At 48.7% G+C, this 27,716-nt stretch overlaps 1 protein-coding gene across 1 annotated transcript in view; it reads left to right on the top strand.

The window, feature by feature from the left end:
- Positions 1–25,341, top strand: part of LOC144106924 (uncharacterized) — a 143,525-nt gene extending 118,184 nt beyond the window's left edge. Inside the window, exons 2-4 of the mRNA XM_077639885.1 lie at positions 16,040–16,215; positions 20,233–20,430; positions 21,823–25,341. Coding sequence (XP_077496011.1) covers positions 16,040–16,215; positions 20,233–20,430; positions 21,823–22,380 — 932 coding nt within the window. The 3' untranslated portion in view covers positions 22,381–25,341. The remainder of the gene's footprint in view (positions 1–16,039; positions 16,216–20,232; positions 20,431–21,822) is intronic.
- Positions 25,342–27,716: the final 2,375 nt, after the last annotated feature.

The raw sequence follows: 27,716 nt of genomic DNA, 5'->3' as shown, positions 1-27,716 counted from the left end.
CGCTGACATTGAATTGTCCGCCGCGACGACGCTTAAAAGGGCGCGCGCTCACTGCTGCGTCAGCCGCGACATTCCGAGGCTGCGGGCTGCGCTGGCCCCACCGACTCCGTCGTATAAAAGTTAGGCGAGAGCATGGCATTCCAGGCTGGCTTTCAAAAACAGCTGCTATAGGTGCATCGGAGGGGAAGAGCCAGTCATGCGTATCCGGCGACATCTGTGAATTAGCGGCAAGTATACCGACTCTGTGGGGCTCCTAACGGCCTGTATTCCGAGCTTTAGATGTTAACCTTATGAGAAACGAAAAGAATGACGCGATAGTTTATCGTTCTGACGTAATATGGTTTGAAAGCAAAGGTTTTCTTAAAATACACTTAAATCTGTATCACAATTTGATGGGTCACCCTTGAGGTTTGGACATTATCTACAACCCACGTGGATAGAAGCAGGTATAACTTATATTCGGGTAGGGACTATAGCTTCGTTCGGGTTCGAAATCTGTACGACTGTAGATTGTTATCAAGAATCTGGGTTCATTTTCAGTGGTATGGAATCGGTCGCGTTGCTGTGTAACTCGTTTGGTGGCATGTGAATTGTTATGGTATGCAACTGCGCACAGAGCTTATAGTTATGAACATTAAGGGTGGACGGAACAGGTGACACCTGTCACGTATTATATGAAGGGAAAATAGCCCGCTTTGCGAAGTATAGCTTCAAATAATTGCTCGTTCACGCGCTCACTATAGTGTAGTGTATAAACCATTGCTGTCCGGTACGAAACTACGGAAGAAGAAGAAAAAAATAGAGGAAATTGACGGTAATTGAGGAAAGGAGAAATTAAACGCGCCTCATTCGACTTTCCTTACGAGCATAGAAGCTCATTCTTTTTCACTGGCTGCACATATTTTTTTTTTGCTTTTTTCCCCGTTGTTTTCGAGCAGCGCGGAACTTCACGCTTTCCTACAAGCGGTGCAACCACAGCAACCGACCGGTGTCGGTTGCTGTGGTATTGCGCTGGTATTGTACGACAGGAACCGACCGCTGTCGTTTGCTGTGGTATTGCGCTGGTATTGTACGACAGCAACCGACCGCTGTCGGTTGTTGTATTGCGCTGGTATTGTACGATAGCAGCCGACCGTTTGTACAACACGTACTGGCGGCTCTCCTCGACACAGCCTTCGACCGGGAGTGGACTGACCGTGCCGTGACCGCCATCGCCAAAATGCGCGGCTTGCAGCTCCCGGGGCAAAACGTATCCGCCTTTCTTTCTCTGTTACTTTCGTTTCTTTTTTTTCATTTGCTCTTGCCTCCCCTGTGAGCAGCGCGTGAATGACCTCCTTTCCGATTCGATTCCACCAATGCGCCGCGCGGATCGATGTGGTTCGCATGCGCGAGACGTATACGAATGCGCAAACCGCTCCTTGGAAACGAATAAGAGTATAAGATGGGAGAAAGAGAGATAGAAGTTTGGCTTCGTTCATCGCGAATCTCGGGGTTGCTTCTATAGCGTGGTGTTTACGCTGCTTTCGCTTGATTAGCACCGTATTTGTATACGTGGTTTTCGATATTTGACCGTTTCGTGAATGCACGACTCTTTCTTTACTTTTTCCTTTCCTGCTTTCTTCCTTCGTTCTTTCTTCCTTTCCTTCTTTCTTCCTTTCTGCCCTTCTTTTTCTATTTTTTTTTCTTTCTTTCAGTACATATTGCATACTCGACTTCAGTTACTGTAATGCAGCTGACTCTCCAACGCTGCGTCTCGTCCAATCAGCAGCGAGGGTGTAGTCTTCCTTTCTGCGATGTAAACTTTCTCTGGCTCATCTGCATCGTGTCAGCAAGGGTAAATTTTAAGAGTAGGGTTAGAGGGGAGAGCTACTGCCTCCCTTTGTTTTGCGCGATAAATTTTCAGTCTAATAAAGGACGACATATACGCCGCCCTATCTTTATTTTTTTCATAGGTGGAATTTCGATGGAGGCGAAATTCTGGAGGCCCGTGTACTGTGCGATGTAAGTGCACGTTAAAAGGACCCCAGGTGGTCGAAATTTCCGGATCCTTTCACTAAGGCGTCACTCATCGCGTGAGTCGCTTTGAGACGTTAAACCCCAATAAACCAAACGAGTGAAGGTTTATAATGTAGGATGTGTATGAGACTCGTGCAAAGGAAGTGGCGGTTCACGCGGTCACTATAAAGTGTGCCGAAGCAAATGTCAGGGCTGTCAGCACCGCATACTCCGGTCGACAACGTTGATATATGTATACTCAGAAAGCTATAGTATATCATTCTTGATGTTCCAAGACTCATTTTCTGCGTCTTTACTCCAGATGGGTCAGAGCGTTGAAGGTTAAAAGCTTAAACTACACTGGAACATAGCAATTCATATGGCAGGCATTCTTCCTATAGCTCTATACTGTCTAAGGCATCTTTCGTGACCGATGTCGTAGCCAGCAGACACCGCTTACATTATAATGCACATTTTTCTTGTACGATTCTTTTTTTATACCGTATCAGTTCTTCAGCCTAAGTGCCACTGGATGTCGGAGAGTGCTGACTCTGCTCCCACGTAGTCGCCTTTTCAAGAACTGTGTCGCAGTACGGGCGCTTTGAAGAGCCTTCAAAATTGGCTTCCAGCGGCCATTGAACTCGCAAGATTCTCGCGGGTCAACTTCTCAGTATTTGCTATTTTCACTTGGATATGCATTCGGCCGCGTATGTATTCGACTAAATATATGTGATAAGACGTTGTTACTTATTTCCGGAGACATAGGGACCTCCAGCACAGAGCTTGGTGGAGGGTCAGAGAGAAGAAACGGTTAGACCTACGACTGAAAAAGAGTTATCGTTAGTGTAACGCCCAGTCTTCAGAAATATATTTGACTAGCGCTGGAAAACTTTTGCTTGGGTCGGAAAGTAATAATAATAATTGGTTTTGGAGGAAAGGAAATGGCGCAGTATCTGTCTCATATATCGTTGGACACCTGAACCGCGCCGTAAGGGAAGGGATAAAGGAGGGAGTGAAAGAAGAAAGGAAGATGATGTGCCGTAGTGGAGGGCTCCGGAATAATTTCGACCACCTGGGGATCTTTAACGTGCACTGACATCGCACAGCACGCGGGCGCCTTAGCGTTTTTCCTCCATAAAAACGCAGCCGCCGCGGTCGGGTTCGAACCCGGGAACTCCGGATCAGTAGTCGATCCGGAGTTCCCGGGTTCGAACCCGACCGCGGCGGCTTCTCGGCCTTTTGGCTAAGATCAAAGTGGGTCTGAAAGTGCATGTATCTATTTTGCGACACAATTCCCTCTAACTGTCGTCAGTGAGCCGCACCACTAGTCTGTGTAGGATCTCGCGAAACGGTATTGCAAGCGCGTAGAACGCCCTCACGCGGTCGCAACCGAACGTCACAAGTCGCCTTTACCACTCCCACAATGCGCATGCGCAAAAGCGCGGACTCTTGCATCGCGCGCAACACCGTATAGCAGCTGCAGCTGCCGGGACCGGATGCGTCGCGTTATGTGGCACGCATTGCCGTCGCCAACCAACCACATCGGCTCCGCTGCGCTGGAAGCCAGCGTTACGTCAAAAACGCCAGCTTCCACACTGCCTCGACAATTACGGTGCAGCGTTGTATCGAGTTACCAGGTGGCCACGCCAGCTGAATACGGACTGGATTCACGCGGCATGCACTTGAGCACTTGAGCTTGCACTTGAGCTGCAGTTGTTGATTGGTCGGACGCCTACCTGTTAGCCGGCCAATCAGAGTCACTCACACATTTAGTAACTTGAAAAAAAAACCAGTCACAAAAGACAAGGGACAAGAGAAGGAGCGTTCACGCCACAACGACTGGACTATCAACTGAGAGCAGGACTATCGGTTGATAGTCCAGTCGTTGTGGCGTGAACACTCCTTCTCTTGTCCCTTGTCTTTTGTGACTGTTTTTTTTTTTTCAATTTACTATGAACCAACTGGCCCGCATTTCAACCCTTCTGCACTCACGCACGTGATGGCCGAGGTTTCGGCCAATCACAATGGCCACGATTAGCTGGTTAGCGATGGCCGTCACTTCCTCAAAAGCATGCGCACTGCTCCGTTTTTGTACTGGGGCGTTGTTGAGGTGCACGCAACAACGGCGATATGCGCGCGCCCGTTTTCGACAGTGTGTTTACTGCTGGATGCAGTGCCGCGAAGTTATTCCTTTCCCCCTCCCCTCGTTTCCTCCTCTCCCTCGTTGGAGAGTGCAGTGACGACACCGCGGCGCTGCACCGATGCGCACTAACTGCCGCCTGTGTGCGTCAGGTCGTGAACAAGTGGCGCCGCCATCTTTGTCTCTCGGCTCTTCCTCTCCCCCATTACTCTCTCTCTCTCTCGCTCGACCTTTTCCAGTTGCATTGCGGGCGCGCTACTCGAGCGAACTCGTTGCAGCTGCGGGCATCGGTACAGCCCGACGCAGGTTTTCATTGTGTGCACTCTGTTGTCGTGGCCGACTGGTGTGGTCTTTATTCGCGTTTTTTTTTTTTTGCCTGCACTCTCCGGGGCCGTGTGTTAGGAAAGTGGAGCTCGTGCCGGAAAGGGATAGGCCGTATCTTCGTTGCTTTGTTGTTTGTTATTTTTTACTTCTTCGCCTTCCTCACAGGTAACACTTCGTCGCCTCAGTGGTTGTACACAGCGTCGCGCGGAGACTCTCGAGTTAAAGCAGAGCTGGATCTCTCGTTTCTTTTCACAGGCTCAGTAAGGCGAATTGGGATTCCAGGGAACCGGGCAGAAAGCAAGTGAGCTTCTGGCGGTTGACCTGATTTCAGATTGATCCACATTGACAATTAAGTTTTAGTTTTCCCGGGCAGAGTGGGGAGCAGAAAAAAATAGAAATAGAATAAAAGCAAACACATTTTGCGCATTCGCGCTGCAGGTGCGAGCACAACGGAACAATTGTATGTCACAGTTCTCGCACTCTATTAAGTCTGTTGTTGTTAATGTTGACTGTTGAGCAAGATAAGTGTAGCCGTAGGTTTCTCGCATGCTCTTACCAAACCGGGCATACAAGAGCATGCTTGTTAAGAGGGAACGGTAAAGAATAAGTGGATATCATCCATCCTGCAACCTGAGTGAGCCGAACACGTCGAACCTAAGTGGTGCGCTGACGCAACGCATGTTACAGGCACCATCGACTCAACTGCATGGCGTACAATGGCGAGAGAAGTGTCTTGCGCAAGAGGATATCGCAAGCGAGCGAAATTGGCGTACGTTGTATGGCGCGTGTGTGACGTCACTGCGATGTAACCGTCGGCCTATACGCACGTACTGCGGAGACTAGCATGGCCGCGTAAATACCTGAATCCATTCTCGCAGCAATGTAAGCATTGCAGACACCCGAAATTGAATTCACCCGAGAGCCATTTTATTGTTTGGGACGAAACCCGCCGCGGTGGCTCAGTGGTTAGGGCGCTCGGCTACTGATCCGGAGTTCCCGGGTTCGAACCCGACCGCGGCGGCTGCGTTTTTATGGAGGAAAAACGCTCAGGCGCCCGTGTGCTGTGCGATGTGAGTGCACGTTAAAGATCCCCAGGTGGTCGAAATTATTCCGGAGCCCTCCACTACGGCACCCCTTTCTTCCTTACTTCTTGCACTCCCTCCTTTATCCTTTCCTTTACGGCGCGGTTCAGGTCTCCAACGATATATGAGACAGATACTGCGCCATTTCCTTTCCCCCAAAACCAATTATTATTATTATTGTTTGGGACGACGCCAATGTCATCTTGAAAGTTTGCGGGGTGAGGTGCTTATCTTTCCATCGATTCGAAAAACGTATGTGACACAATGTATAAAAGCCTTCTGTTTGTTATTTTTCTGGCGTTGTCTTTTGTTTACCGCCGTCATGTCACGGTCATGAAGCATGTTTATTGTTGACCTTCCGCAATGATGTTATTCAATGCGCTTACTCGCGTTCAACGGCTCTCGAATGCCTTGTATTGCTTTTGTGGCAGGAGAGACCTTTGGTTGTGTGTTTTGTAACCCGTTTTATGCCTGCTCTTCCTGGGCCTATTGTGAGGCAGAATCTTAAAAATGTCAAATAAAAAAAGCATGTTTTTCGACTGCACATTGGGCGGCGCAGTGACTAAGCGTGGTATGTAAGCGTGACCTTTGACTTTATCGAGCGGAGAGCTGTACATGTTTTTTCGTTTTGTTTTGCACGTCCCGCTAATACATGACGACGCGGAGGGAGCTGTTGCCAACAAAACGAATCGTATCGATGTTTTGTTTTTCCTTTCCTATTCCCATTGGCGGCCGAACTTCGCCAGCTGTGTGACGTGACGTCACTGCACCTGAACCTATGTTATATATCGCAACGAACGCGTGGCATTCGCTTTTCGCTATTGTTCCTCGCTGCGCTTGCCGGCTGTTCTGTTGAGTAGATTTCCTATTTTGATTGCTAAACAGGACCCCGCCGCGGTGGCTCAGTGGTTAGGGCGCTCGTCTACTGATCCGGAGTTCCCGGGTTCGAACCCGACCGCGGCGGCTGCGTTTTTGTGGAGGCAAAACGCTAAGGCGCCCGTGTGCTGTGCGGTGTCAGTGCACGTTAAAGGTCCCCAGGTGGTCGAAATTATTCCGGAGCCCTCCACTACGGCACCTCTTTCTTCCTTTCTTCTTTCACTCCCTCCTTTATCCCCTCCCTTACGGCGCGGTTCAGGTGTCCAACGATATGAGACAGATACTGCGCCATTTCCTTTCCCCAAAAGACCAATTATTATTATTATTATTATTATTATTATTATTATTATCATTATTATTATTATTATTAAAAAGGCTCGCGGTCCGCATGTGTTTTTTCAGTAATGCTGCGTTTTAATGAGTATTCACTGGTGTCAGTTTGCCATCGCGGCCAAATGTACATTTCCCTTGGTTTGGCTCGCATAACGGCGCTGTTTCGTTTGTTTGTTTGTTTTCTCTCCCTGAGCTGAACCTACTGTGCGCGCATGTTACGCCATCTGTTCCGCATTGAACGTACGCAGCAATAACGTCCCAAGCACTCATCATCGTGAAGCTTTTACAGGCGACTATGCCGTATCACAGCGCCGTCAAAGCGGGCCTCAATCCCTGTTTTTCAATTGTAACTGCGCTGCTCATCGAGCACTTGTGAGCGCTTGGCTCCAACTTAGCTAATGCCGCATGTAACCTTCCCAAGTTTGCAAATCGGATCCATTGCACGTTAAAGGTACCCAGGTTGTCGAAATTATTCCGGAGCCCTCCACTACGGCACCTCTTTCTTCCTTTCTTCTTTCACTCCTTCCTTTATCCCTTCCGTTACGGCGCGGTTCAGGTGTCCGCCGATAACGTGAGACAATTAGTGCGCCTTTTCCTTTCCTCAGAACCAATATTCAATATATTCGGATCCACGTGGCTTGTGCCCCCACTGCACTGACAGAATTAGTGGTTTATTGCTCTCTGTGGGCGTTTTCTGCATGATCGCTCAAAATCATGGCGCATATAGCTCGCCACTATGTGCGCGTGTTGCGACTTGCTCTGTACGACAGCGTAAGGTGTGCTGGCACCTCGGTCGCCTTTTTCTGGCGCATATTAGCGACACCGCTAGTGGGTTGCACTTCACACTGTAGTGCATAACTGAACTACTGCAGTTGTGCACACCAACGATGCACTACTCCAGTAGTGCACCATAGTGCGCGTTCTGAGTAAAGCGCACTGCTGTAATAATGCAGAATAGCGCGCATCAATATAATGCACTGCTGCACCAGTGGTCAGTAGTGCACTACTGCAGCTGTACACAGCAGGGCACCACAGTAGTGCACAGCTGCAACTGTACGCAATAGTGCGCAGCAGAAGTGTACTGCTGCACGAAGCAGTGCACGTTAGGGTGCAGAAGTAGTGGTTCGTACAGTACCGTTTATTTATAAATTAACATTTATTCATTTATTTACTACTTCTTACAATTTGTTTATACAATGGTGCGCAGCAGAAGTGTACTCTGCACATTAGGGCACAAGAGTAGTGATTCGTGCTGTACCGCTTATTTATAAATAATTGTTTACTCATTTATTTACTACTTTTTACTATTTGTTTATAAATAAATAAATGGTGCATTGCTGGAACTATAGACAACGGTGCACAGCAGAAGTGTATTGCTTCACGAAGCAGTGTACATTAGGGCACAGCGGTAGTACTTCGTGCAGTACTGTACTAGTGCAACAGTGTACAATAGTGCACTGCTGCGACTATAGACAACAGTGCGCAGCAGCAGTGCTTCGTGCAGTACCGCACTAGTGCACTATGTTGCACTACAATGTCCACTGTTGCACTGTGTGTACACAATAAACAAGTGCATAAGTGCAGAGCAGTATAGTGCGCTACTGCGCTAGTGCACAATAGTTGTGCGCGGCTACGCTATACTGTGCGCACTGCTGCACAGTAGTGCACCCGGCGCACAACGGGCCTGTGACGTCGTCCTCGGCTTCTTTTGCACAAGCCCCGCCCGCAACCGTTCGGCAAACCGCGGGTGCGTTCAGTCAATGCCAAAGCGGCATACCCTTCCGTTCGTTTCCTCGTGCAGGCTTTCCTCCGCGACGAGGCCCGTTTGTTCCTTATCGCTCTTTTCCCCGCCCATTAATCAGCCGGGTTGTCGCGTGCACACCACTCCGTGGTCGTACGCAGTTTCCCTGTGGCCGTCGTCCCTTCCCGGTGTCCCGGCGCACACACGGCAGCCCGCGGACAGGCTCTCCCTCCGAGAGACGCATTGAATATAGTTATATGCATGGAGCTCTGCGGAAGCTGTTCGGTTACGCAGGAGGCAACGCTGTCGAGCACCATCGCTTTAACCATGTGCGATTTATTTCGTCAGTACCGATTCGACTTTGAGTCGATAATGTATGCAGTGGGATTTTGCGGCATGATTTGGTTTTACTCACACGTGCGCTCTTTAGACGAAAATTGGTAAATGAAAAATGCTTTTTTTGGGGAAAGGAAATGGCGCAGTATCTGTCTCATATATCGTTGGACACCTGAACCGCGCCGTCAGGGAAGGGATAAAGGAAGGAGTGAAAGAAGAAACAGGTGCCGTAGTGGAGGGCTACGGAATGATTTCGACAACCTGGGGATCTTTAGCGTGCACTGCCATCGCACAGCACACAACGCCTTTTTGCGTTTCGCCTCCATCGAAACGCGGTCACCGCGATCGGATTCGAACCCGGGAACTCCGGATCAGTAGCCGAGCGCCCTGACCACTCTTTAGACGCCGTACTCGTCCTTTTCTCAATTTTTAAGCCGGCTCCAGTGTTGCATGCCCGACTAATAAAGGAACAGCAATTCCTTCCCTTACGGCGCGGTTCAGGTGTCCAACGATATATGAGACAGATATTGCGCCATTTCCTTTCCCCCCCAAAAAAACAATTATTATTAAAATATGTAGCCGTATTTCGTGCGTTTCGTGAAGCGGATGTCCTAACACCGCTTGCACTTGTCAAGGATTAGCATACATGCCCTGAAATTTGTCCTCGTTTTTATGGTAGCCTATGACGTCATTGTTATTGGCATTGCGCAACGTGGGGAAGCCAACTTGACAAATTATAAGGAAGAGTCCACTGTGATCTGAGTTCGTCGAGTGAAGCCACAAGCATGGCACTGTACCGGTAGACCGGGGGCAGGTATGCGAACTATCCGTGGAGACGTCACCTTGGCGTGCAGAGAGTTTTTTTTCTGGTGCAGCACCCTCACCCCACCCTCAGATTGCGCAATTGACTGTCGCAACGCTCCCCAAAACTTTCGTAATGAACATCGCCATGTTTTTTGCGCCTTATTTTTGTTTATTTATTTATTTGATACCTGCTTCGCCTTTGCGGGCATTACAGCAGGGGGATACATGAAAATAAGCATCACATTTCAGACAAATAAAGAAACAAATTGCACAAAGCGCGGTAAAACTCATCATTAGAAACAATGGATACAATCATAGACGGAAGGTAATTCCACTCTCGTATAGATCTAACAAAAAATGAATAGCGCAAGATGTCACCTTTAAAGGAAAATTCATTTACTTTGTGTCCGTGGTCCCTTCTTTGGGATATGTAGGACGGCGCTTGGATGTGCTTTTCCTTATGTATATTTTCCAGTTTTTGGAATGGTAGAGTATTATGAAAAAATTTCAACCTGAGGTTTCGCCTACGATCTTTCAAGTCTTCCCATTTAAGTTTACTTTTGCTTTCTCTCATACTAAGTTGACGATCCTAATTACCTAAAACGAATCGCAACCCCCCCTACCCCACTCTCGTGACACTACCAGCGTGACTGGGGCCTTAAATCAGCGCCCGGTTGCGGGCCACGTAAGTGCCTTGACGAATTCTAAACGCGAAAGGAGTAAAAAGAGGGTAAGCCGACCTTTAGCGTACTCCCTTTACAGGGTACGTGGGGTATTGTGCCCAAGCCGTGGCGTAGATATCTATCTCTAAAAATACCCTTCCATCAGGTCGTTGCTTTTGGTAATAGACCCGGACTCCGCCGAAATCGTTGGTCAGAGACTAGACTGACTACATTTTGGTGAATTTTTATGGCGCGAGGGCATGTCACAAGGTGTTTTCTCTCTCAAGGTGGGGTCAGAGACCCATTTCCCTAGAATTTTAACCCTAAATAAGCCGAGCACCAGACCTGAGGAAAGCTTGTATCCATTGTTTCATCGGTAGGTACCCGGTGGCACTGGGGATCGAACCCCGCACCTCCCGCATGCGAGGCGGGTGCTCAGACCACTAGGCCACCGCTGCGGTGCCGACTACATTTTCCAAACCTTTTAGTCCCGATAAAGCCGAGCACCTTCCTGGCCCCGGGGACTTGTGCCATTTTGGAAGCCGATGGGCCCCCGGTATCCGTGGGATTCCTCCTGAGTACGATGTACGCTCTCTGCCGCTAGGTCATCGCTGCCTGTCCTCTCGCTATTGCGTTGCGTAGGTCTGTACTAGAGCCAGCCCGTCTCTGGGCCAGCGCGCCTCTTTTAAGACGCGCGAAAACTTCAGCACTGGTGGCCTCGGCCCGCTTCTACGCGGAACCTGAGCGCGTGCCGCAAACGTTACGCAACCTGGCTGCATAAATACCGTTCCGCGTATGGGTGACGGGAGGTTGCTCTATGCCGTTTCAGAATAGTTTCCCCCCCCCCCCCCCCCCCCCCCCTTCCCGTATACGCGGGCCGCGCCGCATTTGGAACGAGGCACGCTTTTAGAAGCGGCCGCTTCCGTAAGTGTTGCACGACAGCCGGCCGCTGGGATCACCTCTGCGTCATGCGACAGAACCCAACTGGAGTGGAAGTGCGCCTTTTCTCTGATGTGGCAACTGTCACAGCGCCAAGACGCGAGCCACGGCCGCCTTAGCGTTTGCGTCTTCCGCTGCCGGAAAGTATATAGAGTGGTACTTAAACGCATTTAACGGTTAATTTTCTCCTATCAGTCTGACTACAACCTCCATCTATGCACATTCCTTTTACGCTGTTTTGTTGTTTGTTCATATCCATGAGGTGTCGAACGGCGGGATTTGGAAGCTTACCACGTATATATCTGTTGTTATTAACGCGACAGCGTTAGAAGTCCCGTTCTGCGGAAAACCGGGCGTCGGCGTCGTTGTGACTAGAAAATCCTGATTGGTCGAGACGGCGGTGACGTCAAAAGCAGTTTCGCTGAAAAGGGGGAAAAAGGCAAAATCGAGCCTCTGTCTTTCCGATCGGGAGCTGGGCACTCTACCTGTACGCAATTGAGGAGCGTTCGTCCAGTGAGGTAAATGGAGTTCGCGCAGAAGACGAATTACATTATAGGAACACTTGGTTAATGAGGGGTGCTAGTTAGCGTCTCCTCAGTTAGTATGGACAATGATGTGTAATATAGCAGTCTGTGATATGGCAACAAGCCTGTCGATGCCTGACGCTTAAATCTTGAGAGCTCTAACCGCAATAACCGACGTAAATGTGACAGCATGCACGTGGCCTGTGCATACCTACCGGAGAGCCCTTAGAAGCACGTGCGTCGCTTTTGACGCGTATGCGGCGATAAAGACAAAAATGAAAGTCAAACTGAGAAAAGACAGCCGCGTGGGAAGCCGCCAATCGTTCCTGCCTGGCGGACCAGAGCCCCAAGGCCGCGCCTATCACATTCACCGCGAGACAGCCGACGAAAGTGCGCAAAAGGGGGGGGGGGGGGGGCATCTTTTTCGGGACACTCCGCTTCGGTCGGACCGCTGGTGGCGCAGGAAAACCCAAACATGGGGCCGCTTGCGGCGCGTGCTCTCTTCCCCCTCGGAGAAACGCGAGAGAGAGAGTGCGGCTAACGTAATTTTCTCCTCTTCCGAATCCACCCACCCGTCGCATCTCGCCGCGCCAACTATCTTTAGCCGCCTAACCGATTAACCCTTTCCCCGGGCGACCTGTCGTGTCTGTGTGTATGTGGAAGCGAGCATAAGAACAGCTTCTGTGCGGCACTGCAGCAGGAACAGTCGCGGCGGCATCGTCTGTGTCGCGCTCGCGCCGAAAGCGTACGTCAACAAGAGGAGGGCTTTTGTAGGGGAGAAAGCGCTCGCCGCGCCATCTCGCGGCGGAGCCGGGAGGCTTTTCCGCATGGCGTCGCCGTGACGTCTTCGTCACGTGCTTCGCCGCACGGCACGCGCTCTCCAAGGTCGCGCCGTGAGTAGGAAACGTTCAAAGCGCGCTGCGTCGTCATTTTGAACGCGCCGCGCGAGGCAGGGCTAGTGTAATCACAGAACGCGAGGAACTCCTCAAACGCTGTAGTTGATTGGCCACAAGGCTTTTTTGATCGCTTATTGTCGCGTCACCTATCGGCGTTAGTGAACGAGAGAAATTTGGCGCTGCGGATGATTTCCTTGTTGTTTTCACTTGACCACGTGTTTTTGAGCCCAAACTTCCGTGGTTACTCGTTGCTCATGTCGTTCAGCTGCTAAGCACAGGTCTTTGGCCCCAATTTAGGCCTTGGCGGCGGCATTTCGGTACAGGTGAAATGCAAAAACACCGCACTTTAAGGAACCCCAGGTGGTCAAAATTAATTTGGAGCTGTCCACTACTGCGCCTCTTTCTCGCCACATTTCTTTTTCTCCTATCTTGTCCACTTCTCTCACGACGCTGTTCAGTTGCCCATTAAAAGTGAGTAAATTAATGCGCCTTTCCTTTCCTAACAATAATAATAATAATAATAATAATAATAATAATAATAATAATAATAATAATAATAATTGGTTTTTGGGAAAGGAAATGGCGCAGTATCTGTCTCATATATCGTTGGACACCTGAACCGCGCCGTAATTGAAGGGATGAAGGAGGGAGTGAAAGAAGAAAGGAAGAAGGAGGTGCCGTAGTGGAGGGCTCCGGAATAATTTCTACCACCTGGGGATCTTTAACGTGAACTGACATCGCGCAGCACACGGGCCTCTTAGCGTTCTGCCTCCATAAAAACGCAGCCGCCGCGGTCGGGTTCGAACCCGGGAACTCCGGATCAGTAGTCGAGCGCCCTAACCACTGAGCCACCGCGGCGGGTCTCCTTTCCTAACAAAAGATTCACATTTTTAGTAGTAGTAGTAGTAGTAGTAGTAGTAGTAGTAGTAGTAGTAGTAGTAGTAGTAGTAGTGCTGAACCTTTATTCAGCCATAATCTACAACCGTGCGCATTGTTAACCAACTTGACTAGGCCAATCCAAGCTCCAACGTACTACCTTGTTTCATTCGTAGATCTTTCTTTTCGTTGTCGGGAACTAAAGAGGCGTAGGCCTAATGTGACCATAAGTCCAAAAACTTACGTGAAGGTGGCGCTCGTGTTGTCCAGCTCATGAATGAAAACGACCGTCGGCAGTGGCGCCACCAGCACGCGTAATGCCAAAGCAGACGTCCTTAAACAGCTGAAGGCTGTTCGACGAACGTTCCAGATTTCACAATCTATTCATGTGCTCTGCGCAAAGTATCCATGTCCTGTGCGCATACACTGGATTCGCGGCCATGCCCAGGATCCACATAACATTCAAGCGGATGCTATGACTCATCTTCATACATTAGACGATCCGCCACCTTCCCCTCTTCCCCCAGATCCGTTCCTGTCCCATGTTTCCGATTCCGAAGTTCTGCGCCAGCGAACACGCGCTCTAATTCCTCCGTGTTCGCACCCTCTCCCCCGTAGTCTTAGGCAGGAGGAGGTATCCGTGCGCCGGATTCGGGCAGGGGCGGCTCTGACACCATCTGTCCGTCATCGGTGGCGTGCCAAAGATCTGCCACTACCTGACAGTTGCCCTCACTGTGGCGCTGCACCGGACATATGTGATGTGCGGCACTTGTTGTGGACGTGCCCAGCGACGGCTGCTATCAGAAAACGGCTCCTCAGGGAGGTGGGCCTGCGGTGGAACCGCGAAAGTGACTTCGTGAAGTGGACAATGGACAACCGTTTCATTAACAACCTCTGCGACTACCTCAGCGCAACGGTTCTTCACTCCTTCTTTTAACTTTCAATCCCGTGCATTCCTTCCCCCCTTTCCTTTTCAACTTATGCCTCATGGCACACTTCTCGAATAAAAAAAAAAAAGGTGTCGGGCGACCAGCGTAGGCGTGTCTGCTATTCTCGGCGCATTAAAGCGAAATGCGACCTCTGCCTGAAGTGACATGTCCCGTGGTGAAAGCGTCTTTCCGTCGGTCCCGTCTCCGACAGCTTAATGAGACAGTTCTTTCGCAACTCTCGTGCTTACCCCTGGCATCAAATTTACTCCCCGTTGGCTGTGCTGCAAGCCGAGATGAAAATACTAACAGCGCGTTTTCAAAAAAAAAAAACAAATTGCACAGAGAAAATAATAGAAAAATGAAGGGAAAATAAAATAAAACAAGTAAAGAAAAATAAATTCAATAAAGTGATCGCGGCGGCTATTCTTGCCGAGTCCTTTAGACGCTCTCATAATGCGTCATCGTGTTTGTTCTTCTTGTGTTTCACGAAAGCGGTTCCTCGCTAACGCGGCGACAAAGAAGCTAAAAGGCAACCTTGCTTACTTTGGCTGAGGTCTGGGTCAGTTTATTTGATTTACAGCGTATACTGCTGCCGCCGATGCCTGTCGGCGGGTTGCGGAACTGTTCTGGCAGGATGCCCCGTGCGGCAATACTGGCCGCGCGGAACTGTCAGAGAGCGGAAGTTGAGTTCAGTATTTCCAGGCGTCTTTGTGGCCTTCCTTTTTGTTTCTATTATGATTGTCCTTGTCTCTCGCTGTTTCATTTATATCCTTTTTTTTTCACAACATCGGTGTCTTGTTCTCTGCGTTGCTTTTTTGCAGTGCACGGCTGTATGCAGTGAAGCCGAACGCGTATCTTCCGTAATTTGTTAAGTTGGCTCCGCCACATAGCACTTAGTCCTAATGGCGCGCGTCAATGGACGTCAGTGAACGTAGGATAAATTTCCGAAAAAAAAAAACGCGTTACTCTTCGACAGGCGCGCGCGTGTTGTTTTCACGACAACCACGTCGACATATACCGCTTCATGAAACACACAAACCACAGCTACATATTCTTAAAAAAAAAAAAAAATGTCTCGCATTTATTATTGAGATGAGCCGGCTTAGAAATTATAAAACAGTGCAGTTTCGACGTGAGGCTTGCAGCTGAGTTTTTCATTTAGTGTTTTCTTAGCTCTAACGAGGAGCTTAATCTTAAATGTACTTTTGAAATGAGAGAAACGTCTCTTACTTGCAGAGCAGATCCACTGAATGTTCCGCTATCGAGCAATACAAGCGACGGACACGGATGACGCTAACCACTTAACGTAGGACTGTTCGAATTATATACTTAACGCATACCTTTAGCTTTGATAGCTTTCTCTGTTTTTTTTTTCCTTCCTTCAAACACCACCGAATCGCCTTTAGCCGCCTGTAAGATGGCTTTTTAGCAAGATGGTATGCACTGCGGAAAAGCAAGTTTTGCGGCACGCTTTGTGTGGCTTTCTAGCAAGCTTTGATGGTTTGCGGAGAAGCGTGCTTTGGCGACTGGCTGTGGTCTGCGTGAAGCTTGCTTCAGTGTTTTCCTTTCCCTTTCTGGGCAGGTCGCGACCGGCTGAAGCTGCAGCTGTGCTCGGGCGATGAGTCCCTCCCGTACCCTCGGGGGGCACTGGGCGAGCTGTCTCCGCGCAAGCGCCGGGGCAACCTGCCCAAGGAGTCGGTCAAGATACTGCGCATGTGGCTCTACGAGCACCGGTACAACGCCTACCCTTCCGACCAGGTATATTAGCCCATTTTTATACTCTTTAATTTATACTGTTGGTTGTTATAGCTATTTACTATGTTAATGTCTTTGTGATTTATTTTTATTCAGTCTGAACTTACACATGTTCTGATTTTCACCTGTTGATGTGCGATAATAACACTAGCAGTGTTCTAAATAAATTGCGCATAGATAAGTCGTACCGCCTTGTGTTTGGCCTCACCTGCCACTGCGCCACTAACCTCCACCTACTACTACTAGTACTAATACAATTACTACCCTCTACCCTCTCCAAGAACCCACGGGTATGGAGAGGCAAGCGGCTTCAACGGGGCAGAAACTTCTGACCGAAAAAAAAAATGGCCGACGAAGAAGCACGCGGTGGATTGTAGGAGTTTCTTTTTTTTTTATCTTCTCCAGCTGTCGTGGTTCGTCATGAGCAGGGGCGGACAATAAGTGGACGCGCATGCGCGATTAGAGTGAATTTAGGCATAACTGCCTCTCCTTAGCACAACGTCAGGATCCCCTCCAGCTGTAATATTCTTTGTGCATTTAATCCTCGTTTATTCTCATTCTTCGGCCCCTGGCACCAGAGCTGTTTCGTCCTTGGTCGCCTGAAAAAAAAAAGACAACGTAGCTTCGGAAATCTCCCGTGTACTGCGCCTGCACTACTTCGCTGGAGTCTGGCCTTTGCGTAGCGGGTCCATACATCGCCTCTCGCTTTTTTTTTTTGTGCTTGTCGGAAGAACATAAGAGTCGAATAAGAGAGAGAGCGAGAGTTTTCGCTGATGCAGTCTCAACCGCTGGCGCACGCTGCGTTGTGCTGAGCAGGCACAAGTTCGCCCGCGTCTATCGCCGAAGCGCAGTGTGTGTGAGCATGTGCACGTGCAAGTAAGTGCAAATAAGAAAGATGAAAAAGAAAGACTGAGAAAGGAAGTGCGAACGCTGCCGTAAAGGTAGCTATAGCACACCTTATGGGGGAATACATATTGGTACTAGGCTGCGGAGCTGCTCAGAACCCTCGCAACGGCAGAAACACCCCTTGCGGAGTCAGCATCCCAGCTCGCGGAGGAAGCTTCATTTTTTACTAGCATTTTTTTTCTTTTTGTAAGACGTTCTCTGCTCCCTTCTCTCCCATATAGAAGTCTTTCTTTCCTTCTTTCTTTCTTCCCTTTCTTTATGTCTTCCTTCCTTCCTTCCTTCCTTCCTTCCTTCCTTCCTTCCTTCCTTCCTTCCTTTCTTTCTTTCCTTCTTTCTTTCTTTCTTTCTTTCTTCCTTCCTTTCCTCCTTTCTTTCTGTCTTCCTTCCTTTCTTTCTTTCTCCCCTTCTTTCTTTCTGTCTTTCTCCTTTCTTTCTTTACTTCATTCTTTCTTTCTTTCCTTCTTTCTTTTCCTTCTTTCTTTCTTCCTTTCCTCCTTTCTTTCTTTCTGTCTTCCTTCCTTCCTTTCTTTCTTTCTGTCTTTCTCCTTTCTTTCTTTCCTTCATTCTTTCTTTCTTTCCTTCATTATGTCTTTCTTTCTTTCTTCCTTTCCTCCCTTCCTTCTTTCTGTCTTTCTTTCATGATTTCTTTCTTCCTTTCTTTCTTTCATTCTCTCTTTCTCTCCATCTTTCTTTCTTTCTAGATTTTAGTATTGTAACCAGAAGTGCACCAGCTGGGAGAGTAAAAAAAAAAAAGCAGCCTCTCCCACCTCGTTCAGTTTGGAGGAACGGGGCAAGCGTATTGGGTTCGTAGTCGAAACCGTGACGGCTCCTTTGTAAACGCCCGTACTGTGCGCCTGAGTAGAGAAGTAGAAGTACTCGACAACCGCGACCGAAGCCAAAAAGTAACGCGCTTATTCTTTCCGTGTATAGGGATCTACGCAGAGCTCCTTCATGCCTGCCTGCTCTGGGCGTTGCCGCGCCCGACGTACTACAATTTTTCCTGCTTGTTGGGCTCGTTTGAGATATTTGTGGCTGAGTTTCAAATAAGAGGCCCTCCTCTCTTCCCTTCTAGTCTTCTACTTTTCTTTAAATAAAATACTACGTGTGCGGAAAATGTACTTCGTCATCGGACCGTGGGTGACCCAATGCGGGAGGTCGCCGTGGCTGAGCGAGTCTTAATTTAGAAAAGAGAATGTCGATCGATGGTAGTTGTTGACGAAACGAAATTATTCGAATTAACGGGCGAGAGATGGAGGCCTCTGGCAGTACCTCCATTCAAGCTGGACCTGCAGTTTGTTATTACTTGCAGCTGGGCATGTTGGTGCATGTTCAGGAATGATACGGGAGCGCCAACTGCGGACACGGACGGAGTGAGGAGACGGGCGAGCGCTGTGCTCTTAACAAGCTCTGTTCGACGAAGAGCGAACGCCCATGTACACTCTAAGCACGAATACGCCTATACGGGAGTAAAAAAGGGTGTGACTTGTCCTCTAGCGCACACCCTTTTATAAAAGGGAGTGCGCTAGATAACAGCTTACACCCTTTTTACTCCTTTCGTGTTTAGAGTGTCCTTGCATCTTTTTTACCCCTTCCCAAAGAGAATGACCGCAAATATTCACGTGTGTACAAAAAAAAGAACCGAGAAAAAATATTTTACTCGCGCATAGCACCACTGTTGTGTCACTGATACAATCGTCTTCAGTTTACTTTATATAAAAGGCTTATACAAGCTCACCTGCTTTTTATCGCGACTCTCGAGTAGTGATTTGCAAAAGGATAGGCGAGGCTGGCAGGTGACGCGAGTCTTCTTAGAGTAGGCTTGATAAGGATCAGGAAGATTAGTGCATTTGTTTTCATGATTATCGTTATGAAAAAATAACGGAACTCATCTTCCTGAGCATTGTCAAGCCCGCTGGAAGTCTCGCGTCACCTGGGAGCCTCGCCTATCCGATTGCAATGTGCTACTCGAGAGTCATGACACACGAACCTTTTGAAGCCTTATATATATATATATATATATATATATATATATATATATATATATATATATATATATATATATATATATATATATATATATATATATATATATAAAATAAAGACGACACGATTGTATCAGTGACATATCAGTGGTTCGTCCGCGTCCGTACTTTACGCTCCTGTGTCTTTCCTGAACTGTGGATCAAACCGGGATTCTGATTCAGTGCATTAAAATGCAGTGGTACTGTTTTCAACGAACGACAACCCACGTGTTTGCCGTTTCTAATGTGGCAAACAAAGGGGTGCATTTTCCGCACAAGACATCCCAGAATGCATTTTTTATATGCTATGGCATACTGCTGTTAAAGCTAGTTGTTTTCCGAATTGCACTGTTGCTGCGAGAATGTTGTTGACCTTTGGCTCATTTTCTTTTATTGATTGATCATGGAAGCAACAATCCTTAAAAATCTAAGCTCATACCGAACAGCTCTCTGCTTTGTTACTTTGTGGCACTGTACTGTCACGAGGGTACCTGGACTTGGGGTACAAATTCGCCTTCACTGCACGGTGTGCACAGCGCTGTGAACGCAACTGCGCATGCGCACGCAATTCACTGCTAACCTCTTTCGCGTATGCTCATGAGTCTTCATTGCAGGAGCTCAGAAAGCAAGCCTCCTTGTTGTTTTACAGCACTGATGTGTGTTTTAAAGGGGCGCTGGCTTCAAAAGCGTTCTTTAACGAATGTGGCAGCTGCTTACAACATTTGACGGAATCGGTGTGTGAATCACTGCTGACGAGCAGGCGTCATTGACGTGAAAGCAAGTCGTGTGATGAAAGACTTTAACGTATTTGTCACGTGGCAGAGAACCCAGCGACAGAAGTACAGGAAAATCGTGCACAGTATTTGTTAAACTGAACGCGGCGTTGGTTTGTTGTTTGGTTATTTTGACCTTAGAAAAAAAAGTGAAGGACGAGCATGCGGCTTTCACAAGCCAATCAATCAATTAATTAATGCTCATATGTATCGAACTCAAAGCTCAAGACAGCAGTGTCCGCTTTGGCGTACAATCGAAACGGCAGCTGCTCAGTTTATGGAATATAACGGAACACTTTGCTCCATCTATCGGCCTGCAGGAGAAGCTGCACCTGTCTCGCGAGGCGAACCTGTCGGTGCTGCAGGTGTGCAACTGGTTCATCAACGCCCGCCGGCGCATCCTGCCGGACATGATCCGCAAGGAGGGCCACGACCCGCACCAGTACACCATCACCCGCAAGTCCTCATCCTCGTCATCTTCCTCATCCTCATCCTCGGGCCGGTCTCCGCCCAGCCAGGTTCGTTCACACGCATGAATTTCCCATCCAAACTCCGCGCTTTCTTCGCCATACTACTTCAGTGGCAACAGGTCCTTTACGCACGTCCTCAGGCCCAGGCGTGTCTCCAACAACATGCATACAAAGCCTAAGGACATGTCCCTCACGACATGTCCCTACCACGTGTCCCAATGGTCCACTTATGGACACGTTGCACGAAGTTTCAATAGACCAGCATTGTACAGGATGGAAAGGAACGGTCGCTTTGCCAGTAGACGTAGAAAACATCCTGCGGCCACTTCTCGTTCAGCATATGGGCAGTGTGAAGAGCATTAAAAATTAAAATATCAGCCCTAAATAGGAGCGCCAGGATTTGAGTCTTTGAATGTTCTTCATTTCGGAAATGCACGCACAGTCAGGTCGGAATGACACGCGAACAGCGCCTGTGAACAAAACAAAGTGTCAGTTACCTACCTGTGTATTTTCAGGTGCTGTATTCAACTTCAGCCTGATTCGTGTTTCTGGCTAAAAGATGTACCTGAGCACAAATTCATAAACCGGTCGCAAATGAATGACTCGCTGTAAAATAGAAAAGCACGGTATATGCGTGTTCGCGTTTCATTCTGGCTTGAGAGTGTGCATTGCATGAAAAAGGTGTATCTGTTCTGAAAATTATAAAGTTGTTATCATCGTTGCTATCCGTATTACTGTGGGGCCCTAACAGACTGTACTTGAGCTTAGAGCGCTGCAAAATGACTCCATCAGGCCTGCACTACTGCACCTCGAATTATGTGTCCGAATGAGTGACAGTGGCGCGTCTTTGCGCGATTGGTGCGTCATAACTAGCGTGACTATTGTCATCAGCAGACGAGGCTCCTTCATAAGTTGTTGTTTTTTATCGGTTGAGCGTCGTGAACAGTTACTGTCATAATTATCGATCATTAGCAGTGCCGTCAGCATCGAGTGTTTCTCTGCATACTCCTTTCGTGATAGGTACGAGCGCAATGCCGTTTCAAAAATTAGGAGGAGGAGACGTTTTTTTCGCCACCCTCACGCTTTGCCTACATTGCGACGAATCTCCAAGGCTCCTGGGTTCCTCAACAAGTCATTGTTTCCGGAGTCGTAAAATTTCCTTTGCACACCACGGTATACCATCTGTGTGCTAGGCGTAACATCGGCTTACAAGGCGAGAAGCTGATGGCGAGAGAATACTTGGGTAAGACTAGTGCCCGCCTTGTTCTGGGTTGTCGCCAGCCTTTAGGGCAACTTGCCTTTGGATATAGTTCACGACTCTTGGCCAGTACATGGTATCAAACTCATGAAGTCGCTCAGCAATATTCTAGCCATAGCATTTCGCTTCGCTGCGCTGCAGAAGCCGCCGCTGACTCCTTTTGTTTCATGTCTTTCACGCAGGCCTCACTGCCGCCGCCCTCCATGCCTCCATTGGTCCATCACGGCGGCAGCAACCACCACAACCACCATCAGCAGCCGCCGCATCTGACGCCCTCGCACCGCCACCACGGGTCACCTTTCGACGTCATGGGAGCCAGTGCTGGAGGCCCCGCGTCGTCAGCGCCGTCACTCAAGGCCGTCAAGGACGAGGACCTCAACAGCGACGACTCGGAGGGCGCAGCCAGCATTGGCTCGCCCAGGTCGCCGCTCAAGCTGACCAAGCGCTGGCAGCGGAGCCACGAGCGAGACCTCAAGGAGGACCCGTCACCCTCGTCGTGGGACGAGGACGAAGACGAGGACGACGAAGAGGGTGACGACGACGAGGGCGACGACGAAGAAGGAGACGACGAAGATGAGGACGACGAAGAGGAGGAAACCGGCTCCCCGTGGTTCCGCGAGGACGTCAAGGGCTGCGGTGCCAGCGAGAGGTCCCCCGTGGACGACGACCCCTTCAGCTGCCTCTACCTCCTCGTGGACGTTGCGTTGAGCGAACTGGAGAAACGGGCCGCGTCCAGCTGATAGCGGACTATGGCCGCCCCGCCTCCGCCGCTCAGAGGAGGGGCGGGCGTACAGCCGTTGCCGAAAGTTTAGGAGCCAAGGCACGCGCCTTCTTCGCTCGACAGGGGGAAACGTCCCGTCGCCTCCACGTGGCACAGATGAGTTGTATGCAAACTGATGCCAGTTTGAGGAGAGACTAGAAGAGCAGAGTAGCCTTCTGGGTTACTCTGTCCTTGACGGTGGTTCAGTGAATGGGTCTTGACCCTCGTTTCAGGCGACGGCCCTTGACTCCTAAACTTTTGACTCGAGACATGCGTGTCCGTGTGTGGTGTGCGCGTGTGAGTGAATCTGCGCCTGAGTTTCCCGCGTTCCTCTTCGCCTCCCTCTCTTCCATCCTTCTCTCCCACTCATCACCTCCCTATCTCACGTCTCTCGGACCCGTGTCTCTCAAACATTCTCGCCCTCGCCTGCACCGACACCCGCCAGCACCACTTCGTCGCGCGATGTGCTTCACTAGCAGCGCCACCACCACCGCCACCCAGGACCACCCACCACCATGCACCACCGTCGTCGTCACCAGCAAGCACTACACGACACCGGCATTTCCCGGACTGAAAGAGAGAGACACGCCTAACTTATTCGGAGCGAGTGAGAGAAAGCACATCAATCCTCGCGATGACTTTGAGTCGAAGATTGGCTCGTGCTTTTACGGACACTGCTCCGTATCGGATTGTGTGTGCGTAGATAACAGCATGGTGAGTAGGTGCGCGACTACAACAACCAGTGCCCGCGACATGAAACACACATGTCTCCCACCCGCTGGGACCGAACACAACCGTGTTTCATCCTCAACGAGCATTTTTTTCTCTTCTTGTTTTTGATTGTCCGTTTCCTCAGATCTTGCAGTTTGTGGAAACTTGCTGTCTCTCTCTTTTGCCGCTGAGAATTCGACGTGGTCAGCCGAGTGAAATGGAGTTACCTCGCCCCCCGGCACAAGGCTGTTGTCGGTGAATGTTCAGGTCAGAGAGACACTTGCGGAAAAAAAGAAAAGTCATGTGACGCCCATATTCTGTTTGCACGGTTTGCGAGCATGAGCTGCTGCGAATTGGTGTAGTCATCGCAAATGTGAGTCCAAGTCCCAGCTATATAAGTCCGGAGGACAAGACAGGGGCTCTGCGTCCTTTTACGGAACAGTGGAACCTCCGCAAAGAAATGTTGTGCTACCCCCTTGTATCCCCCTGCTTCACATGCAATGGCATCATGACTTGTCCACGAGAGGGGAATTGGACACAGTTTCCATAACTGTTCATGCACTGGTCATACAGTCTCTAGTTCAGCGGGTGTCTATGCATGCACATCCCAAGGACTGCACACATGTCCGCCAGTCTGCTTTTCTCTCAAGACATGCAGTGATTTATGAAGAGTACAGTTTGGCAGAAACTCTAGCTGCTCCTGAGAATGGCAATGGATCCACTTTGAGATAGAAGCCACTTTGTTACCTGTATGTTCTTTTGACACGGATGCATGCCGAGAAAAAGTGGAAGATGGTTTAAGAGTAGCAGCACTACACCGTGTCACAGAGGCAGTGTGCGGGATTGCGGCAGCAAATCATCAGCGGTGCTCAGAAATGGCATTCGTCTGGCTCGCACCACCTCTTGTCCGGTCAGGCTTGAGTTTGTACTCATCGAGCAACGATGATTCTGCTTGCACATTCAAACTACCTTGTGGCATGAGAGAACTAGCTCGCTACCTTCGATGTCCGGGTTCATGTCTGGCTTCATGTCTGTTTTCATGTCCAGCTTCGTCTCCAGTTAGACCAGCTGAGTAAGAGGATGTTTGCTTGTAGCCAGACTCTGCTATGTGAATTTCTGAAGGGATGGTTGGCAGTGGCATCTCCGGAGAATGTGTTTGTACTACACTTCTGGAGCGTTCCTCTAACGGACAGTTTTCACTAGTGAAACCCTTCATCTTCGAAACGCCAGTTGAGGGTTCTCACGGTTCACACTTGCGATGACAGTGCCACTTTTGCAGCAGCATGCCGTAAAGCAACGATTGTGGCCATGACTTTGTGACGTCGCAGTGACGGGACACGCCTCAAAGAGGCGGCGCTCTGGTCGCTGAGCTAATGTCTTGTGTCGCCGTTTTGCGGCGATGAGAAAAAAAAAAGTTTTTCTGTAAGATGGTTACAGGTTTAGCGCATAGCGTACTGTTCTCAGAGTGTTCTTCTTGTCTTGTTTGTTTACGCGGTGTTTTGTATCTTAAAGAGCTCTCAGGCACCGTCAGTAAAGTTTTTGCCCCCCCCCCTCCCCCATAGGCGAGAGCAGATGTATGATAGAGTTTGATATTAAACGGCGCCCATGTCATAATATAAAGCAACTCCTGTGGATCAGCACTTGGCTGCTTCTGCGCTCCTAGTCGACGTGTCACTGAAGAAAAAAACACGATTAAACAAAATGGTCCGTCCGTGAGTCAGTCCGTCCGTGCGTTCGTTTCGTCGTCTTTTGGTTTATTTTTTTGGCCACCGCATCTCATAATTCTTAAAAGTTGTTTGTACATTTGCATAGTCTAAGAGAGTTGTTTGCCTGCAGCATCACACATATAAATATATGTATATCACCGTCTGCCCAACATCAGCCTAGTCTGTTGACAGAGTCGTCACGTTATCTTCATATATTCTCACCCGAATCAGATAAATATATATCTATATATATATATAGAAATATATAGAAATATATACATGCATGTGTAAACAAATGTATGCCGCCCAGATGATGTAGGGAGTTTGAGGGGAGAATGATATATTGCAACTATTCGGCACTTATATAGAGAAGACGCCCAAGCTTGAAGCCAGAGCGTTAATGCATGAATGAATGTAATTACTGTTGAGAATTCATTTGTTACTATACGCTTTTTTATCCTGGACTCAGCGTCTTGCGGCACTGTTTTCAGCTCACAAAATTTTCATTAAACTCATCGCTTTTATCTGACCCATGTCCAACATTCTCGCAAAAAAAAGTTTGAATATTGAAAAATTGTGAGATACTGTTTTGGAAATATTGAAGGTAATCGTCCATTCTTCTGACGTGTAACAAAATATTTCTTTTGTCGCATTTCCGTCGATCGTATCGAGCAGTGAAGGCTGCTATAAAAAACTAACGGGGAACGCTTTTGACAATATCAAGAACGGTAATACCAAGAAAAAAAATTGCAAGATTGCCGTCAAGTGGTCTGCGGATATTTTGATTGTTATACTGAAATCTGACATTATATAAAAAATTGAGTTCATGAACTGTTTTCCGCTCAAACATGCTTTTGTCCAGAATTGTTGGTTATGGCAACATATCGAAACGGGGCGATCTGTGGATGAATTGGCAAGCTGATTCATTCTCGCTTGCTAGTTACGCTGATGTGACTCTTAAAAACACTACTCTTTCATTTCTGAAGTCCACACACACACATTATTAATTTAAACTCAAACCATTATAGTTGCGTGGTTCCTTTCTACCTCATTGGGAAACGTTTGAGAAAGGGATCCGGTAGTTCAGACTCCACACATCTCTTGCCTGAGGGTATCGGAAAAGTGTAAAGGTAAAGCAGACATAACACATCCAAAAGCGGAATGTTTGTTGTAAACTATCATGAAAGGAAAGGCAAGGCACTCAATGGAATGTGTCCAACTGTTAAACCTTGAGAACAACGCGATATAATTATTGTTCTCAGTAAAAATGAATTCTCTGACTCTTTACAGCTATGTTAACGTTTTTCCGGCTGCAAAATATGCATTTATCGGTGAGATAAACGGATTTCAAAGCCTTCCCGGCAGGCGAATCAGACTCATGACACCCTCACGGAAAAGTGTGGGTTGCCACCATTTTAAAGTAAATGTTGGTGTAGCGTAGTCTCTGAGATCCGCATGAAAAAAGGGGGTCGATGCAGGCATTGTATACTTTCAATATCAGCCGGTACATGGCGACATCTGTCGGCGAAAGTTTTCTCTTTGTGATTACAACGCGGTACCCTATCGATATGGGATAGCTTTTATTCGTTCTCAGTTCCCCTTAAAATTAACTAGTTTTGCAGGTTGGAAGGAACCAAGGTTGCGATCGTGCCTCGTCATTATGTTATAAAGCAGCAGCCAAGTTTGGCTAAAGGCTGATTGGAAGAACCCACATCTAGACTCGCAAAACGCAGTGCTCCAATATCGCCGCTTTGTTTTGAACACATCCTCCGGCAGTGTCAGTGTAGAGTCCTCCGAGCTGTAACTCGCAAAACGCAGTGGCCAAACTGTTCACGCTGGAGTACATTTGCCATTTGCAGTGCGCAGACCGCACTGCGACCGTTCTATGTAGAATCTGGTGAAGATTCGTTGCTTGCCTTGCACAAGCCTCGACACCTCCACGTTGTGGTCGACAATGTAAACAAAGTTTGGGAGACCGTAGGTGAGAATGTCGTTAATCAGCTCTTTGTAGGACCTTGGGTGCGACACGCATTCGCAGCGACTGTGGTGAAAAAGACGACATTGAACGTGCGTTGAACTCAGTGACAGCTTGCCACCGTCGGCCGCCCTGTAGAACACAGTTGGATGTAGCGCGATAGCTGTTAAATGCATATTACGCACCGATGAACGCCAGGTGCGATTTCCTTCTCTTCACCTACTGAGGTTAATGAAGTAAGCGTGACACTGACGCTCTTCCCGTGGTAGCAAGATGGCGGCTCTGCATGCAGTCTCCGAGACAGCTGCGAGCGAGGATGTGTATGCGTTACTCGGTTGAGTAGTTCCAAGCTGCGAATTCGCCGGGCGTGTAGCGGTCCGTGAATTGCATGGCTCTTGGACACACTCGAACGGTCGCGTGTTCGTGCTTGTGTGGGCGACGACCTCATTACAGCGCCTGACAACTCACGATGGAAGCTGGATATCCGAGCGCGTTTCATATCCACGAAGGTGGCATCGTTGATCGTTGTTGTCCTGGTGGTGGGGGAAGGAAACTTGCGCACGTCTGACGTCACGGGAGCGTAACGCGTGTTGTAGTCGTGATGCATTGTGTGTGCTTGATCCGCCACTGTGAGTTAACGAGGGTCATACGAAACTACAACGTGCGTCTCTCTAGGTCGATGTATGGCGTGCGAAGAGCAACGTTGTTGTTTCAGTAACGAAATTCAAAACCGGCTGTTTGCTCCAGTAGGCTTAGCATGGGTAGCCGCGGGAGCGCCCCCTACTCCGCCGCAGTATATTTTTGTTATTATTATTGTTGGACGGAAGCGTTTGGATAATATCAGTGACGCTAGGTCGCCACTGTTAGACAGAGCATCCGAACTTGAGAGTTCATAAAGATCAGAGTTTTTTAATCGCTTCAGTT

The sequence above is a fragment of the Amblyomma americanum genome, chromosome 10, assembly GCF_052857255.1.
Source record: "Amblyomma americanum isolate KBUSLIRL-KWMA chromosome 10, ASM5285725v1, whole genome shotgun sequence".
Taxonomy (NCBI): domain Eukaryota; kingdom Metazoa; phylum Arthropoda; class Arachnida; order Ixodida; family Ixodidae; genus Amblyomma; species Amblyomma americanum.
The sequence above is the reverse complement of the archived record's forward strand: the minus strand, read 5'-3'. Positions and strand labels throughout refer to the sequence as shown.